This window comes from Thalassophryne amazonica, chromosome 15, assembly GCF_902500255.1.
Source record: "Thalassophryne amazonica chromosome 15, fThaAma1.1, whole genome shotgun sequence".
Taxonomy (NCBI): Eukaryota; Metazoa; Chordata; class Actinopteri; order Batrachoidiformes; family Batrachoididae; genus Thalassophryne; species Thalassophryne amazonica.
Genome location: NC_047117.1, coordinates 22,391,844 through 22,412,043, shown reverse-complemented (window position 1 = coordinate 22,412,043; position 20,200 = coordinate 22,391,844). Strand labels below are relative to the sequence as shown.

General features: G+C 40.9%; 1 protein-coding gene across 2 annotated transcripts in view; it reads left to right on the top strand.

Annotated features, from left to right (window-relative positions):
• Positions 1-20,200, top strand: part of hhip (hedgehog interacting protein) — a 79,624-nt gene that overhangs the window by 45,064 nt on the left and 14,360 nt on the right. For both annotated transcript variants that reach the window (XM_034189320.1, XM_034189321.1), the window contains exons 6-11: positions 235-408; positions 605-748; positions 2,721-2,839; positions 5,013-5,136; positions 8,022-8,167; positions 9,241-9,322. In XM_034189320.1, coding sequence (XP_034045211.1) covers positions 235-408; positions 605-748; positions 2,721-2,839; positions 5,013-5,136; positions 8,022-8,167; positions 9,241-9,322 — 789 coding nt within the window. The remainder of the gene's footprint in view (positions 1-234; positions 409-604; positions 749-2,720; positions 2,840-5,012; positions 5,137-8,021; positions 8,168-9,240; positions 9,323-20,200) is intronic.

The following is a 20,200-nucleotide window of genomic DNA, read 5'->3' as shown; positions in this document are numbered from 1 at the left end:
ACAAAAGTAAAGTTGCAGTTAGGATATGCATGTGTATGTGGGGCATGGCATCCAGCAGCAATTATGATGGTGGTACAGAAATTTCAGAATTGCAGAATAGCGATTTTGTGGTCTTTTATAGATGAGGTTGAGAACTTTCTAAAGGAACTTTGTCCACAGTTTTTACTTTCCTGTTGTCTGCACAAAATTGTTGTTCTGATAAATAATAATGATGTATTATGAATTTATTCTAAGGAAAAACCCAAATCAAGTTGACACCAGGACAGTGCGGGTGCTGATTGAAGTGGCGGAGTTACACAGGAAGCACCTTGGAGGTCAACTGCTCTTTGGCCCTGATGGTCTAATGCACATCGTACTGGGAGATGGAATGATCACCTTGGATGACATGGAGGAGATGGATGGACTCAGGTGAATTAGAGGTCAAAGGTTGAACGTGCCACTTCAAAGCATTCTTCCCTGTTTCTCACAAGACCTGTCTCGCAGGTTTTATCTCTAGAAAAGAAAATTATAACTTGTGCAGACTTTACATTTAGACTCTAAAAATACAAAAACAAATTTACTTTTTTGTATTGACAACCATTGTGAAAGTGTTTCTTGTTCGCAGTGATTTCACAGGGTCCATCCTCAGGGTCGACGTGGACACAGACTATTGCACGTCGGCCTACTCTATACCACGGGACAATCCATACTTTAACAGTACCAACCAGCCACCAGAAATCTTTGCCCACGGATTACATGACCCAGGCAGGTAAGTGAGACATCTGACGGGGCAACATGCCGCACTGAAAAACACATGCTGTCGGGGTATTCTTATTCACTACTGTGACGGTTTACATGGGCCATATATTTTAAAAAAATGGTAACCGCAGTCACCGTTAACATATGTGGTCATAAGTTAGAGATGAGTATATGCCGTCACGCCAACTGTGGTTAATACTGTCATTAGTAATTGATGCTAACCACAGTCGATGCTCACAGACAAAGGTTGATGCTAATCATTCAGAGCATGGTTAGATGCACGAATGCATATGCTAATGCTAACTGGTAGCACATCAACCCATATAATAATTGTGGCTAGCTTTTTCTTTTAAGCCCCTTTCACACCGGGCCAACGGCGAGTTGCGTAATGCCGCGTACCGGCTATGCCGAGCGTATGCAGCCCTACGTTGAGTTTATGCAGCCCTGCATGGCAATACGCTGAGGGACACAAAGGGGTCCGCGAAATGGATGCAATTTAATTTTTTCATGGACTTTCAGCATAGAGCACTGGACACAGTGTTCCACACAAGTCTACACACTGTATGTAAATCTACACAACACTGAACCACTGTACACCATGCCTCTGCAATTGTACACAACCCTATGCCAGGGTAAAAAATCCTTTTCGTTTTTTATCAGTACATACCTGCAATGCTGGATTTTATTAATCCTGCTGGACTTTGCTGGCAGCGAAGCTTCAAAACCACGGAAGACGAGGCAGGCCAAGCTTCCACATTCACTAACTCCTCATGGACAGATCGCCAGCAAGAGGACATGTCCACATCCACTCCTCACGGACAGATCGCCAGCGAGGGGACATGCCACGTCTACTCACGGATGGATCGCACACACGTTTTCCAGCTGCAGCTCCGCAGTGCTTTCACCTCCTCAGGTTCTCTCACGATTGTGGCACGTTAAACAAAGTCCATTAACACCTTACCATGGACTGATCGCCAGCGAGATGACATGTCCACGTCCAGTATAACTCCTCACAGATGGATCGCCAGCGAGAGGACGTCCACCGTCCATTCCTCATAGACGGATCGCGCGCACAATCACCGGATGCAGCTCCGCGGCACTTTCACCTCCTAAGGTTCTCTTACGATTGTTGCACGTTAAATAAAGTCCACTAACTCCTGGAAATAATGTATTCTGACTTTTTCCGATGTATCAAATCCATCTGCGTGTTCAGGCGGTCTATGAAAACAGCATCATGGAGCCAAGTTTCTCCCCCCTGAGCACAGTAGGGGTTTCCCCCCCTTCCCTGAGTGCAACATATGCAGTCATTCCTGCTTACTAGATACGCAGCACAATGCAACTCTACGCAGGCCTGGTGTGAAAGGGGCTTAATACAACACAACAGGAGTGAAACACATGTCACTTGACAATACGGACTATAAATTCGGGTATGGTCCATATCCAGAAATCTGGCATTTCCTAGAAAACACTATCTGGAAAAGCTTAATTTGTTAGTCCCCTGGTTCCCAATATGGGGTCTAAGAAGGCTCCCGGGGGGAGGTCACAAAAGATCATAGGGGGTCTGCAAAGTTTTGTTTAAAGTTATCACAATTGAAAGTCCATATTATATAAAGTCATAACAACGCACTGGATAATCAACAGTAATTCAGAGATCATTGTTTTTGTTGGGATTATATAATTATGTGTGTAATGTTAATTTTTGCAGAAAAATGTTGGGGAGAGGGATGATCAGCCACTGGGTTCAGTAATGTGATTTACGAAATGTCAAGGTCACACAGAACCATATATTATGGTGTCAGTGAATCACAAAGTATTAATTTGAATAAATTGGTGTCCAACAATTAAGGCGTGGGTGTTATAGTCCCTGAGTGGCCATTCTAGTCCCGTCCCATCCAGACCCCCCCACCCAGCCAGTTTTATGAAATTTATTACATTTGAGATAGCTTCAGGACATGATTTCTGATTGTCTTCTTGTCATCCAGGTGTGCAGTGGATCGACACCAGAGGGAAAACGGGAGTGTTCTGATCATGTGTACAGATGCCAGTGGCAAAAACTCCTCAACAGGAAGAATATTGGAAATAGTAATGGGGAAAGATTATGGTGAGTTACACCACCCTTGAATGAAAACACTCTTCACGTTTTTGTGTTTGGATGGAATTCATTATACTGCTGACTTAATATCGCTCATTATGAAACAGAGCAAAACTTTATTTTTCCATGATGATCTTACAGCAAATGTGCACATATCTTGGACATCCTTTTCGTTGTGTCAAAAATGACATCTGTTTTTGTAAATGTCTTTCATTTCTTAACAATGAGGTGTTTTGGCAATAATAGATTGAGTGCAGAGACAGAGATTTATGAAATATCAAAATCATGTGATGGAGCACGATTTTCGAAGAGAATGTGAGATATATCTTTTTTCCCATGTTAGTTTTAAAGCTGTCAACAATAACTGTCTGGATGATGTTTTCCTTTAGGGGCTCAGTTCTTCTCACATGAACAAAATAATCAATACCAGCAGCACCTTGATAATGTTTAGCATACTTCCTTTCACAGGACACATATTCCTGCTGTTAGTTTCAAATGGATGAGTTATCTTTGCCGCAAAATGATGAATGTTTTGGTAATCCGAGATCACATTGAAAATCTGTGTCGCCTAATTTAGCTAGATTGCCCAAATTTGAAGTGATCATAATTTGAGAAGTCCTAGATCATAGATCTTAAGAGCCAACAAATCTTCACCCATATGGTTTTAAACCAAGGCATCTGTAATCTATAAAGCACAAAATGCAAAGATCAGTATGTACTCATTGGATTTTATAAAGATATATCATGTTCAATTTCAAAAACATGGCAAAAGTTTGAATTCGGTTTGTTAATCTATTGATAATTACTGTACTTTTATTTTTTATTCACATGTCTTAGTCCAACCTACAAACCCTCAAGAGCCAATAGAGATTTCAGACATTTTTTTCCACATCTGGCCAATGTGGACTTACATGTGGACTTAACTTTACTATAAACTCCAAATCACAATCCATTTGTAATACTGAGATTCAGAGTGGGTTCAGAGTGGGTTTGGATTCAGAGTGAAGCAACAGATTACTGATCTGTCTTTGTTCACATCTATGTCCACATCAACAGTGACTTACACCTCTTTATGATGCCATAATACAGGGTTTTCTAGAATGCTTATGGTAAACTAAAATTTTATCTGCGCTTCGTTTACCTTTGAAGGTCAAAGGTGTTTGACGATGCTGATTTTTTCAGGGGAATGAAACACCAAGTCTTTAGAGTCCTGCTGTTTCCTGTTTTGCTGTATGACTGTGAAACATGGATGCTAACCAGTGATCTAAGGCAACGGCTGAACACCTTTGGTACTAGGTGCCTTCAGAGGAACTTTGGGTGGAATGCCTTTGTCAGCCATGTGTCAACTTTGACATATTGGACATGTGGTACATTTCTCTTTTCATTATCCAGCCCACAGGTGTCTTAATGGTGAGGACCCCTGTGGCTGGAGAAGGCCAAGGGGATGTTTATGTTTCACGTGGTTGCAGCAGATCTGTGGAGGGGTTGGGATGGATCAGCTGTTTTCCTGGGTGGTTGCCATACAGGACTTGACGTGGTTCTATGATGTGGTGAATGCAGTAATGTGCAGCACCAATGTGTACTCAGCGATCTGACTTCACTTTCTTGACTTAGACCATATAACTCAATGGACTAAGGAGTTGGCTTCCCAATATAAAGACTTGGCTTTGACTTCTAGTCATGCTACCTGTCTGTGTCCTTGGACAAGACATTTTAGTATCTTAATTGTCTCCATCCACCCAGGTTTAAATGGGTAATGGCCTTGGCTGGGGAATTAACCTGTGTGATACCTGCATCTCGGCCAGGAGGAGTCATGGACTCTCATCTGCTTCATGCTAAAGAATCCATAGATAACCATATATGGGCTTTAGGGTGTACACATGTAGGGCTAGCCTTTTCCCAGTGATCTCTGGAGCTGTCTCTCCACAAAGTGTCTATCCATTGAAATATATCCATTAATTATATGAGATGTCTTGTTCATAAACAGAGGAGATCACATAATGTCTGGCTCCTCTGTTGGTGGGTGCATTGTGGTAAAATTAAATAAAATCAGTCCGTAAATCGCCCGGAATCTTGGGTTGTTATTCTTTATTTGTCAACATGAGCTAGATATAGTTTTTCCATGATAAAATGGGATACAGGACAATTGGAAATGTTTAAATATTCTTTTCTAATTCCATAGAAAATGAGCCCTCCATCTACGACTTGCAGTCCAGTGGGGGAGCGCAACCTGTGGGGGGCTTCATCTACAGGGGATGTCAGTCTAGAAGGCTGTACAGCAGTTATGTGTTTGGAGATAAAAATGGGTAAGTATGAAATAGGGCTAACTAACACACCCTATTTTGTTCCGGTGAATTATTGTTCTAAGTTATTTCTGAAATATTGTCCTTCTGAAGACTCCTCAACTTTTAGTTTTTATTTTTCTTAACACCAAAGGCTGGGAACTAACAGGACACAGTGCTTGGTTTTCCACTGTACTGAGCTTAGATCACAACTCATTCAGAGAATAAAATGCTGAAATGTAGATTTAAACTACAGAAACACATCCATGATGTGCTAGAAGAGAGAAATGAACCTAAAGCACACATTTGCTGTCATCAGAATTTATGCTGGGCTGCCTGCAGAGCTGTATGAAGGAGCAGAGGCAAGGTGAAACAATTAAGACTTACACTGACAAGAAAAGCAAAAATCATAATATGTATCCTTTTTACCTCTAACTGTAAATATTCAACTCAAAATAAATATTACAATATATTTCCCATACTCATGTCTCAAATAATCTCATGTAATTTCAGACACCCCTAAAGATTCACCATATCATTTTGTAACATTAGTTTAACCTTTTCTTTTCCTGCCTTACTCTCGTCATTGCAATGGCTCATTTAACATATGTCTATTCAGTGTTTTGTGATTGCCCAAAATGCAACATATCACTGTACAACTTCTTTGGAATAGTTCCGGTTTGGCACTATGCTTTTTATTCCAAGTTATTTGTGTTCTGTGCTTGAGTATTAGAGCAAAAACGCATTGAACAACAGTTACTGACGTTGCATTTTGCCTTGCTGACGGTCTCCTAATCTCAGGATAGCCATATTCCTGAAAGATCTGAAATATTAGCATTGAAAATGTGTATTCACATAGAGAACAACACAAACCCACGTTCTTCCACAGATTTTTTGTGCATGCTCCTTGCTACCGTGCCACATTGCGTTACAGATATTGACAAAACACGAAATGGCCGAGTGGATGGTAGAAACCAAAAATATACTCTAATAGGTTCATGTAAGCAGCTAACTAGCTTATTTAATACACTTTCTTACCTTCAGAGGTTCTGAATTAGATTGTGTCAAGTATCTGCAAATAAATTCAAATGCTACTTCCTATTTTGCTTTAAGTTGCACTTTAACTAATGTTAACTACCGACAGCTAATGTTCTCTAATGCCGCGTTCACACTGGATGCCACACGCCACAAATTCATCATTTTGCTGCAGGAGCTGCGTCTGGATGATGGCCGCTTTCAGCGGTACTTCTGCCTCTCCAGGACCCAGTTTGAGGACCTCCTGTCCCGTTCGCACGCGCATATGTAAACAAAGAAAAAAACTGGCTGGTGCTGCAGTTCCTCGCTCTCCTCTGCAACTCTGTCATAATTGTGTTATAAAACAGTCACCGTTTGTTTGTCTTTTGTATAATTCCCACTCTGGGAGAGAGGGTGATATTTATCGGACAATACTGATGGTACTGGGCCGCTCTTAAAATCATTTGTAATTTGCATGTAAAGCTTCATTCACTTTAAGTGAGACAAAACAGACCTTCCATATCTTATTTTCATACAGAAATAGCCGTCCCTTTTATTTGTGTCTGCATGAACACAATGATCCATCCACTTAGAGGAAAATGACTTTCATGTTACTGTCACCATAGTAAGTCCCTTCGGCTGCTCCCTTGTTTGCACTCGGGGTCGCCATAGCAAATCCAAGGTGGATCTGCATGTTGAATTGGCACAGGTTTTACGCCGGATGCCCTTCCTGACGCAACTCCACATTACATGGAGAAATGTGGCAGGGGTGGGATTTGAACCTGGAGCCTTCTGAACTGAAACCAAGCGCATTACTGTCACCATACTGCATTGGCTTTTTCACCGTAGAAGGAGATTAGACGTCCTGCCCTGTGCTGTTCACACTTTTCTTTGGTTTGTAATTTATCCTACTTTGCCAATGTCAACCACTAACGCATGAGTAAACAAAGGAAGTAAATATTGGGCCAAAGTACACTATCTGGAGTTGGCATCACGGTTACAACAAAGTGTGGTCAGTTAATGCTCTGCTTTGCAATTTGTGGGCATATTGTTGTGGCTAAATGAAAGCTCCAGCATGATGTTTGCTTTAAAGAGAAAAAGGTCTAAAATTACACTGTGCCGTCCACAGGCTGGAAAAGGGTGACTGCTTAGTCAGCTATGTTGCAATGACAAAAGGTTTACTTCGGATATTTGCATCATAGTAAAGCCTGAGAAGCACAATCATTGATAAACATCAAGGAAAAACATGCGAAACTCACATTAAATTACAGACCATGATTCCACATAGATCCCTATGCACCCATCCAACAACAAACTGAAGCCTGTGTGATGTCAGAAAGCTTTTCCACATGGAGCTCATTACATTTACGGGAAGCAATCAACCTCCCGGAGTATTTTCGTGACACAACCAAGGAGATAAGAATTCTCCATTACAGTGTGTGTGTGTGTGTGTGTGTTAGAAAAAGAGAATGCTTATTTTAAATATACCACTCTAATAACAGCAATAAAAACCTTAGTTGGACAACAATTTCCAGTGTAATAAAAGAACAATAGAACATCAAAATATTAAAATGTGATACTTAAACACAATATTAAAATAGGATATACATAAAAGTAGAATGAAAATATTAAAATTAGTGATGCAGTGAACCATAGTTGATCCATGAGAACCATACAGCAAGTTCCATACAGTAAATTTGCACGGTAATAATACAATAACATGCTTTTGGAGAGCGGTATGCATTTTCTGAGAATACTTGAGGCTGTAATTGCTGCCAAAGGTGCATCAACAAATTATTGAGCAAAGTGTGTGAATACTTATGTACTTGTGGTTTCTTAGTTGTTTTTATTTTTAATGAACTTTCAAAAAGTTTGTTTTTGTGTGCTTGCTTCAGTAACCTTCGGATTCTGCAGAAATCCTCATTTTCATCATCAACAAGTGGTGACCAGTGGCAGGAGAAAGCTCTGTGCCTGAGCTTGGCCGGCTCTTGTGGATCTTTAACAGCGGGACACATCTTGGGTTTTGGAGAAGATGAACTGGGTTAGTAAAACACCGCTGAGGCAAAACTGCTTCCATTCTCAGTCTCATTTTTTTTGCACTCTTTTAATCCTCTTTTCTTAAATCCTCATGAGTGGCAGTTATTTGTTGACATATTTTCTAAAGTCACAGGGTTTTCAAGCGAGGAGTCTTGAAGGCTTGTTGACTTCAAATGATGAATGTCAAAACTGTGGAAAAATCACAACCATGGAGCCATTGTGTTGTGTATCTAACAATGTTGCATGTATTTATATGAAACAGCCTGGCGTGGAATTTTCCAGTTAGTTATTTAACAAGATGTTTGTAGTGTTCTGTAGTAACACAGGGTGAATCACTTTGGAACATTATAAGTTTGAGAAAACTGCAATTGCAACACCTAGCTAATAGAATGTGGGACTCAGAGCTACAGGGAGACTGAAACCCTGCTGACTCTTCCTCTGTGGCACATTCCCAACAGGATATTAAACAGTGCATAGTTCCTTCTGGATTGTCATTTCCATAAAACAGCATTGCCACTGAAAAGGCCCACTTATAAGCAGTGTATTGGGCCACCTACACAGTAATGTTTTGCAGGAGTAGTGAGATGAGTTACTGTTTGACTGAGGTTTAAGACACGGTGAGGTGAACTGATGCTAATACGATACAGACCAGTCGTACCAATCTGGCCAAACAGCCCCTCTCATGGAATGATTAAGTGTCAGCTCTGGCGTTTTTGATGAAAACGAACACACGATATGGAGCACTCGTTAAGATATCAGAAACGTCTGATCTTGGTTCCTGCCAGGTCTTGGAGTTGTTATTTGAGGAGGTATTTAAAGATGACTGCATGTGATCATGAGTTACAAATGGTGCAAGAATTGTGGAGTAATTTGTCCCCTTATGGAATATTCTTGCTGGCTTGTTCCTCTTTCAATTATCTGCCTGGTTCCCAGTCGTGTATATTCGGCTGTTGGGTTAAACTATGCAGACGTATTAGCTCTTAATTTGCATTGTCTGCTGCGGCACAAAGGTGCAGCACTGTAAGTGGTATGTAATGTAAATGATGCTGACAGACTTTTTCCGTGTTACTGTTTCAGGTGAGGTCTACATACTGGCAAGCAGTAAAAGCATGGCACAGTTACACAGCGGGAAACTCTACAAGTTGGTGGACCCTAAAAGGTACAGTCAAAATGCACACTTCTTTCTGAGGGGATGGATTGTTTTCCATTTGGAAAGGGAGCCATATTCTTACGGATGTTGTATTTCCATGGATTATGTTGGCATGTAGTTATGTCTAAGTTCAACAAGTCATCTCTCAAGAGTTATAGACTCAGTTCCACATTGAGTTTATTTTTCAAAATTAGAGTACAGCCAGTGTTCTGTTGACAATATTTAACACCTAAATGTGTTCATTTTTGGCACAAAAAAATGAAAAAAGAGAAAAAAAAATCAGATACCCAAATGAGGGCTGACATTGGGTGCAATTAGATGTAATTTGTACAGATAGGGGGTAATAGTTAGTGAAAGTCAGGGCATGTGAGCTCTGAGCAGAGCTAAGAGGATGGATTTTGATTGTAGCGTGATGTAGCATATTCAAAGAAACTGCATCGTCAGCTGAAACACGTTGCCCCACTTTAACTGGACCTGCTCACACCATGTGTTGTACTTTAATTTTACAGATGGCTTTGTTTTTTAGTTTATTAGTGCATCTTGAAATAAATCATTTCTACTGAAATGTGGATTTGGCTGCTCAGTTATTTTTGATGCTAGGCTGCATTTTCACCCTCAGGGGTCCTTGGACATTGATGGTGTTTTATGTTTCTGGTACCCTGAGAGTTAAACTAAATTTAAAATAGAATGTAGATTGTTTTCGGTTTTGTAGCAAGCATCGAACAATTCTATTTGAGCAGGGTGAAAACTGGCTGGAGCATGAAGCAATCAAGAGTGCAGGGGTCTGCATTTGCTATGTGTGGGGGAGTTGGGGGAGGAGACGTTTTGGTCTGTCAGCATACAGCTCCATGATGAGTGATGATTGCTCATCCCTCTGACAAAAGGATCAATGTCGTACACATGTGCAGGGGTGGTTCTTTACCTAGGTGATACCAATCCAAGGCACAGGGCAGTTCCATGGTATGGTGGGTGTGGCAATGGGCTGTACTAGGGCATGCTACCAGACTTGATTTGACATGGACCTGGACAAATCATGTAAAGTGTCTTGTCCAAGGGTGCAAACAGCTAGTCTGACCAGGAATTGAAGTGAGGTCAACACATCGCCAGCCCATCTCCTATCCCAGAGTAACAGTAACAATTTTAATCCAAAGAATTATAATTCTCAAATCAGAAAAAGTTGGGACTGTATAAAATGTAAATAAATAAATTGTAAAAAAAAAAAAAAAAAAAAAAAAAAAATAGCAGTGATTCTTTTATGTACTTTGACTTCTATTTCATTGCAGACACTTATGAACCCAAGATATGTCATGTTTTGTCTGGTCAGCGATGCATTATACCATTAAATGATTCAAGGAATCTGGAGGAATTTCACTGCATAAAGGGCAACAGCACAAGCCCAAGCCGACACCTGTGAACATTGAGCCCTTGGCACTGCACCAAAGGCAGTCATTCATCAATAGCTGATATAACGACGTGGGTCAGCTATTACTTTGGGAAACCTTTGTCAAGCAATACAAGTGTGCCAACTTTTTGTCAAATGTGTTACAGGCTTGAAATGTGTAGCTCCTCTGCGTAGCATTCGACTCTTCCCACTCGCTCCCCTCGGGACGAGAACTCACGATCTCTGGCATGGGAGATGGATGCTCTCAGCAGTTGGCTAAAACCCAGCCTCTGACCTGAGCTGCCACAAAATGCTTTAGCTGTTGGGGGAGTGAGGCCTATTGACTACCATATGCACAGCGTTTTCTGCTGGCCTATGTCACAAATGCAGGAGTGAATGTAAATTAACAAATGAAATGAAGTTGACCACACAAAACATGAAATATGTTGGGTTCATACTGTCAGCAATGAAATAAATCAAATAAATGTCAATATAACACAATGCTAAAATACTCTTGGCCGTATGAACATAAAATAGGAAACAGAATGTGACCTTTTGACCCCTTAGTATAGGTCAAGGTAAGCCATCTTTGAACTTGTCCAAGGTCTGCGTCCTAAGAATGTTCACTGTGAATTTGAAGACCTTGGCAGTAATAGACCTGGATTTATGCTGAGCACAGACAGACGAATGGATGGACACAAAGTCTTTGCAATACCCGATGGCCATATTTTGGCCTTGGGTAAAAATCTAAGCTTTCTTTCTGTCTTTCTTTCTTTCTTGTCTTTGCTTTGATTAATTTGCATTTTCCATACTGTCCCAACTTTTTTTGATTTGGAGGGTGAGTAATATATAATTTCATTGATATTTAACTGGAAAAAAATTAGATAAAGGTCAACTTTGTAGCATAATTCCCTTTTTAGCATGAGAATCATGTCTGTGAGTGAATAGTCCACTACACATATCTCAACCTTAATCCACTCGGCACATTGTTGCATGGTTACCTCACTTTGCCAACATAAATATATGATAGTAACTGCACAATAAGCACATAATTTCAAAAATGTTCTTGTAAAATGATGAGCTGGCAGCGTTTACATTGGTTAAATATTTCCTGCTGGTATTTTTCAGAACTTGATGATCGGGTTTATATTGTTTGGGTGACAAAAATCAAAAGCCATGAGAGCTGCACTTATTTGGTGTAATTACAAAGACACATGTGCACACATTTATATATTTACACATTTTCTTTGTGACTTTTATAGGTGGATTAATCAAGAATATCATGCACTCTAAAAATCTAATCACTTGTCGTTAAACAACTGCCATGTGTTTGGAACATGTGCTTGTGAGTGTGCACTTGTGCATGTGCATGTGGGTGTCGTGTGATAATGCTTACCATGTGATCTATAAACTGTGCAGTGCCAAGTACACGTGAAAAAACATTTGTCACTGACAATGACATAATATGCATGTTTTGGGAATTCAATCCACATTGTGCAGAAATGATGAAGAAACAAAATCTCTGCAAATATGCTTAACAAAAATATGAATGCAACACTTTTGTTTTTGTTCTTAGTTTTCATGTATTGTAGTAAAACATCCCAGATTTACAACCCCAATTCCAATGAAGTTGGGACGTTGTGTAAAATGTAAATTAAAAACAGAATACAATGATTTACAAATCCTCTTCAGATAGATAAGATAGATAAGATATTTAATGTTCAAACTGATCAACTTTATTGTTTTTGTGCAAATATTTGCTCATTTTGAAATGGATGCCAGTGGTACATTTACAGTGGTATGTTTACCACTGTGTTACATCACCTTTCCTTCTAACAACACTTTTGGGAACTGAGAACACTCATGATTGGGTATAAAAGGAGCATTCCCAAAAGTCTCAGCCATTCACAAGCAAAGATGGGGCGAGGATCACCACTTTGTGAACAACTGCATGAAAAAATAGTCCAATAGTTTAAGAACAATGTTTCTCAATGTTCAATTGCAAGGAATTCAGGGATTCCATCATCTACAGTCCATAATATAATCAGAAATTTCAGAGAATCTGGAGAACTTTCTACACATAAGCAGCAAGGCAGAAAACCAACATTGGATGCCCGTGACCTTCGATCCCTCAGGCGGCACTGCATTTAAAGCCAACATCATTGTGTAAAGGATCTTACTGTGTGGGCTCAGGAACACTTCAGTAAACCATTGTCAGTTAACACAGTTCGTCGCTACATCTACAAGTGCAAGTTAAAACTCTACCATGCAAAGTGAAACCCATACATCAACACCCCCCAGAAACGCTGCCGCTTTCTCTGGGCCAGACCTCATTTGAAATGGACAGACGCAAAGTGGAAAAATGTGCTGTGGTCTGATGAGTCCACATTTCAAATTGTTTTTGGAAATCATGGATGTTGTGTCCTCCGGACAAAAAAGGAGAAAGACCATCCAGATTGTTACCAGCGCTAAGTTCAAAAGCCAGCATCTGTGATGGTCTGGGGGTGTGTTAGTGCCCATGGCATGAGCAACTTACACATCTGTGATGGCACCATCAATGCTGAAAGGTACATCCAGGTTTTGGAGCAACACATGCTGCCATCCAAGCAACGTCTTTTTCAGGGATGTCCCTGCTTATTTCAGCAAGACAATGCCAAGTCACATTCTGCACGTGTTACAACAGAGTGACTTCAAGGTAAAAGAGTGCGGGTACTAGACTGGCCTGCCTGCAGTCCAGATCTGTCATCCATTGAAAATGTGTGGCGCATTATGAAGCACAAAATATGACAACGGTACCCCGGACTGTTGAAGGCGTACATCAAGCAAGAATGGGAAAGAATTCCACCTACAAAGCTTCAGCAATTTGTGTTGTCAGTTCCCAAACACTTACTGAGTGTTGTTAGAAGGAAAGGTGATGTAACAGTGGTAAACATACCACTGTCCTAGCTTTTTGAAACGTGTTGCAGGCATCCATTTCAAAATTAGCAAATATTTGCACAAAAACAATAAAGTTTATCAGTTTGAACATTAAATATCTTGTCTTTGTGGTGTATTCAATTGAATATAGGTTGAAGAGGATTTGCAAATCATAGTATTCTGTTTTTATTTACATTTTACACAACGTCCCAACTTCATTGGAATTGGGGTTGTATTTCTCTGCACACAAAAGGCTTATTTCTAAAGGAAGTCAAATATGGAAGCATGCACAGGTGCCTTGTCACCACATCCACCACACCACAGAACCATCTTGGATCCTGAATGGTAGCCACCCATGCAGACAACTGATCCATCCCCACCACCAGAAAAGTAACCATGTAACTGCCACAACCAGGTGAAACATGCACGCCCCCTTGGCCTTCTCCAGCCGCTGCAGTCCTCAACAGTGGGGCATCTGTGTGCTGGATCATGCCCAGAGAAATGTGCCACCTTTCCAAAATGTTGTTGCTGACACTCCTTCACAGTACCAGTGATTCTCCTCATTTGAGGCTCCCTAAGTCACCACTCCTTTGGCACAAAGTTCTTCCAGGGTACCGACAGATCCTCTGAAGAGACCTCACATCAAAGTCAACTAGTCATTTCCTTACATCACTGGTTCAAATCCAAGTCTCACAACCATACAGTAAGACAAGAAGCACCAGGATCCTAAAGACATGGACCTTCATTCTCCTGCAAAGACATGGGCATTACCAAAGACATGGGCATTACCTGTTTCAAGCTGAAAACCTCCACATTTCAGGCTCTATTGATCCAGGACGTCGTGAGAGAACAGAGAAGTTTCAGAAGAAGTCGGTTTCAGCATTTTATCCGGATATTCCACTGTTAAAGGAGATTTTTTTAATGAAAGACGTGCGGATGGATTGCAGCTTCGGCTCGCAGCCGCTGCGACGCTCCGCCACAGGAAAAACACCTCCGTTGGAAGTCTTAAGGACAAGTTGGAACATGTCCAGCTGTTAAACAATTTCTCATATACTCACTTCACTGAAAGCCATCAAAAGCCACCTGGATTTTACAAATGGTTATCAACACGGAGGTGTTTTTCCTGTGCCGCCGCACCGCGCCGGCTGCGTCCCGACGCTGCAATCCGTCCGCACGTCTTTCATTAAAAAATCTCCTTTAACAGTGGAATATCCGGATAAAATGCTGAAACCGACTTCTTCTGAAACTTCTCTGTTCTCTCACGACGTCCTGGATCAATAGAGCCTGAAATGTGGAGGTTTTCAGCTTGAAACAGGCTGACGACGGCGGCTGAGAGCGCTGCGCGACGTCTCGCACCATGGGAAGTCCTTAAAACGACAGTATCACCTCAAAATCTCTCATCAGCCGTTAAAATTTTCACCGAAAACCAGCTTAATTTTTTGAACCGTGTCCACTTCGATGTGTCTCACAGGTTTAGAAAAAATTTTGATCAAACAAAGCGCCAGTCTCTCAGCAACTTCTCAGACAAAGGAATTCTGACGAGGGGCTGGATGACTCCTCCCACAAGGAGTGCTCACAGGCGAATGACGTCACCGACAGGCGTGGAAAAACTCACGCATGCGCACGAGGGTTCAATGTCTGACGTAAAAACATATGAATGAAATCCATATAGTTTTTGAAAAAAATAAAAAGGACCTATACTTTATTGACAGACCTCGTATTGTACCCGATTGTTCACTTTAGTTACTTTTAGACAAGTGTACCCGCTCTCCATCAGTTAAATCACATATTCAAGTTTTGTGGATCACAATGTAACCCGCTGTCATGACTTTTTCCAATTTTTTTATTTTATTTTATTTTATTTTATTTGAATTAGGACAGTGCATATTAATCAATGTTTTCGCACATCTTAAACATAAATATGCCAGAATTAGCACAATAGCTAAATTTAATCTGTTGTCCTAAGGCAGGTTAAAACAGAAACAGTTACAACACAACACAACATGTGACAAATGCATAGACTGAACAGACTACAGTTTCAGACAGACATTACACTATAAGAACACAACAGGGACAGACTATTTACCGTTAAAGACACTCTGAAGTTTAGTGACCCAAGAGGATGATGGATTTGCTTTCAGCCATTTCTTTAGATCTGTTTTGAATGTTAGGTAGTTTTCACAGTTTCTAATACGGTCTAGTAGAGTATTCCACAATTTTGTTCCTCTGATGGACACCACCATCTGACTGAATTTAGTTCTACGCCTCTGTACTTCCCAGTCTCCTCTTGTTAATGCTGTGGTACGAATTCCAAAATTACTTTTCATTACTTTTTTTTTTGTATAAAATACATTAAGGGTGGAGGGGCAAGCCCATTTAAAACCTTGAAAATAAGACATGCATCCAGTAGCATCTGGTAACTTTCAAAGTCTAATATGTTGTACTTATTTAGAATGTTGCAATAATGATAATGCAGAGACTTTTTATCCATAATTTTCAGGTTTTTTTTAAACAATGTCTTCAGTGGTTTCAGGGTAGTTGCATCTGTTTGGGACCATGTTGTGAGACAATAAGTTAAATGACTAAAGACCACTGAGTGCATGTACAGCTTCGCTGCCTCCGTGGTCAAATAAGGTCTTATATGTTTAAAGATTGATAGGTTGAATTTAATGATATTGGACACTCTCTTTATATGATCTTTGAAGTTTAATTTTGAATCAAAAGTAACACCAAGATACTTAAATTGTTCTACCACTTGCAGTTGTTCTCCATTGACTAAAACAGATGGCTGGTTACTAGTTGATGTCTGACATGAGAAAAACATGCAAATGTTTTTTTGGTGTTAAGGTGAAGGCATGAGTTTTGGAGCCAGTGGGAGACTGGCACCATAACCCCAGAAAGCATTGCAGCAACTTCATCTTTTGTTTTCGCATGAACCTATATAACTGTGTCATCTGCATATAGCTGCATGTTTACATTCTTGCATACGTTTGGCAAATTGTTGACATATAGACTGAATAGGAGTGGTCCTAATATTGAGCCTTGGGGTACTCCTGCTGATAAGGTTAGATATGATGATTGACAATTTTTTATTTGTACAGCCTGTGTTCTGTCCATAAGATATGACTTTATCCAACACAGAGTACATTTTGAGATATTGAAGTAAGTTAATTTGGCAAGAAGAACATTATGATTAATGGTGTCAAATGCACGTTTCAGATCAAGGAAAACAGCCCCCATTTGCTCGAAGTGTTCCACAACATTACCTTTCTCACAGATTGCAACAGCTTTCAGGTTCTGATTGGATATCCACTTTTGTTGTGTGCTAAAAATGTATACAATCGGGTATCAAAAATCAGCAATAGGAGACTGCCCTTAGATGATTTACTTCAGCTTGTGAAAGATGGGAGCGAAAAAGAAAGTGTTGCATATATATTTTTGTTGGCTATACAACTACACTTTGTAATATCAAGATGGAACCCCCTTGTTCAGTGAGGCATGAGAAAAATCCTAAATGAGAAATTTATTTTGCAGGCTGGAAAAACAATCACATAAATATAGAATCACACGAGACACAGCTGATTCTTCCGAGGTGACAACAGTGCCACCCAGGCATCAGCACAGTTAATTACACCACAGATGTTTCAAGGGGGCCCCGGTGCTTTGCTTCATAATTGTGTTCTCTGGCGTGACCACTGGATGCATTTTCACCCAACGACAGTTCTTTCCAACATCTCCTGGACTTGTTTAGTCTGTGTGGACTCTGTGATCTTGGAGTCTTGACTCTTAATATGCTCTGGCTTCATTATTAGGATCTTGTTACAGAGAGTGCAAAGAGGGGGTGACAGGCAGAGCAAATGGGGTAGCTAACGTGTCTGACCTCAGTGCGTTATCAAGTCCGGTGGCCCCCTCCTCGGTACTGTGGGGACATCTGGACCTTAGAAGCCTCTCGGAAAGAGGTTTGTTTTAAAGTGTGGTGGTTTCTGTGGTCCGGTGTAACATGGAGCACTGCGTTTTGACCGACTGTGAGTTTGGAACATGGATGGGGGTGGAGGCTATTAGGGGGGAGCAATAAAGGCTTACAGGGAAACATCAACCATAAAATCCCTCAGCAGTGTTTGTGTAAACATGTCCTCGCCAGATGACTTCATTTTGAGGTATTTGTTTGTCAGTTGGAGTACCCCTCCAATAATAAATAGGCCACCATGCATTTTGAAACATGCTGAATGTGTGCGTGTGTGTTAGTGATGGAGAACGAGAGGGTTTGTTTGTGTGGTACAAATGTTTCCAGTCAAGGCTCTAATGTAATGCACAATGACCAAATGTAATATTAAAGTTTTCATAGTACTGTTTTAAATCTGCTGTTTGTCAACAGCAACCTCACCTGCTGTACGAGCCTTAAAAATATATAACTCAGCATGTGTAACCCTCATACTCATTTTCCCTAAAGTTAACAGGGCAAGCACTGTAGTAACATGGTCAATTCGTTACTTTCTATTACAGATGTACACAAAAGCTTAGGCCAGATCTCACTGTGTAAACTTTTGGAGAGTAGTTGGAGACGCGGCATAGCGACTAACACTCAAATGAGCGACAAATTCACAGTTGGTATCTCACTGAAGTGGTACAAACGACACCTTGCACACAAGGTGCTCAGGTGGTATTAACCTGATATTATCCTGCTGTTGTCCATGTGAATAGATGTTTTAGACATTCCCACGACAGTAGCCAGTAACAGCACTGTAATTAATAATAAATAAGTAATAACAAAGCCTTTTTTCTCCACGGAGGAGAAAAAATATAACGGAAAGAAAAGTGTGAGCAGGGCACTCACCCACTTGTAGAATGATTTCCCACAGAATTAAATATATAATGTTCAGCAGTCCACGCCATCAAAGAGGTCATGGCTGCTGCCGTCATGCATGGATGGTGCATGAACAGCAGCCACATAATGAAATATATAATGTTCAGCAGTCCACGCCATCAAAGAGGTCCTGGCTGCTGCCATCGTACGCCATCCGTCGCCCAAAGTCCTCCTGTGAACAGATGTTCTCCTCGGCTCTGTGCTCATGGGCTGACCATGCGTACACCCATCTCATGGCCACCAGCGTGAGACTTTTTTCCCGGTTGAAAATAAAAATAAATGCAATCCCAGCTACCATAGACACATGTGTCAGCAGTTGACTCGCGGCTGTTGGACTCCCTCTGCCGCTTTCAGAAGCACAACCTCTCTCCAATCACCTCTGCTATTTTAGCGTGGTCCCTGGGAAGCTCATGCATGACTCCCACGAGTAATGTCATATCCTCAGTTTTATCTCTAATCATTGTAAATGTAGTTTCATTCGTCGTCAACCCCTCACAAAGTTCCCTCATGATTCTCACATTATGAGTCACTGAGACTACAATTGGAGGGCTTCCTAGTGCCCGCGACGGCTCTGTGAGTACTTGTCGAGGAGCTTTGTCACCTCGCCAACTTCGAACTGTTCAAAATTCAAGTGACACCCTGCGACTCGTGAGGAGATGGCGCCACCCAGCAGATGTTGAAGAACTGCTGCAAGCTGCAGTCAAATAACTAACTCACTGGTTTGGACTACCATTTAATAAACATATGTAGTCCCAACAGCACGGTGGATTAGTGGTTAGCACTGTTGCCTCACAGCGAGAAGGTCATGGGTTCAATTCCCGTGGCCTTTCTGTGTGGAGTTTGCATGTTCTCCCCGTGTTTGCGTGGGTTTCCTCCGGGTGCTCCGGTTTCCTCCCACATCCAAAGACATGCGGGTTAGGTCGATTGGCATCTTTAAAATTGTCCGTAGGTACGTGTGTGGGTGTGTCTGTGTTTGTTTGTCTATTTGTGGCCCTGCAACAGACTGGCGTCCTGTCCTGGGTGTACCCCGCCTTGCGCTCTATGACTGCTGGGATAGGCTCCAGCCCCCCGCGACCCTTAATTGGACTAAGCAGTAGAAGATGAATGAATGAATGAATGAATGTAGTCCCAACTAAATAAAATTAAAGTATCTTACATAGATGTGCTTTTTTGAGTTGTGGCTACTTATATTTATTAGATGGAAATCCTGCACATAATTGAATAAAGTTCATCCAATGAGTCATTTTTTTTATTGTCACAGCCCAGTGAGATACCACATTTAAATAGATAGATGCAATAAAAGTATTGTAGGTTGGATGATTTCTTGAACACTGCTGCATGTTTTGTGTGTTTTTTTTTTTTTTTTTTTTTTTTTTTTTGTAGAAATTAGTGCAGAATGGGCATCATCCACAAACAGTATGAAGCACAAATCTGTGCTTAACCTTTGCATATGCACAGTTTCAGCACAAATCTGTGCTTAACCTTTGCATATGCACAGTTTCAGCACAAATCTGTGCTTAACCTTTGCATATGCACAGTTTCAGCACAAATCTGGGAACTGTCAATATGTTCTGACCTAAATTTGTTTGTACTCTGCAAACAAATTTAGAACATCCTCTGACCATGAATATGCACAAATGATGACAACCCAGTACTCCTAGAATGTATAAAAACACACCCTTGTTACTAAATACTGTACATAGTATTTTAACACTGTTAATTGAAT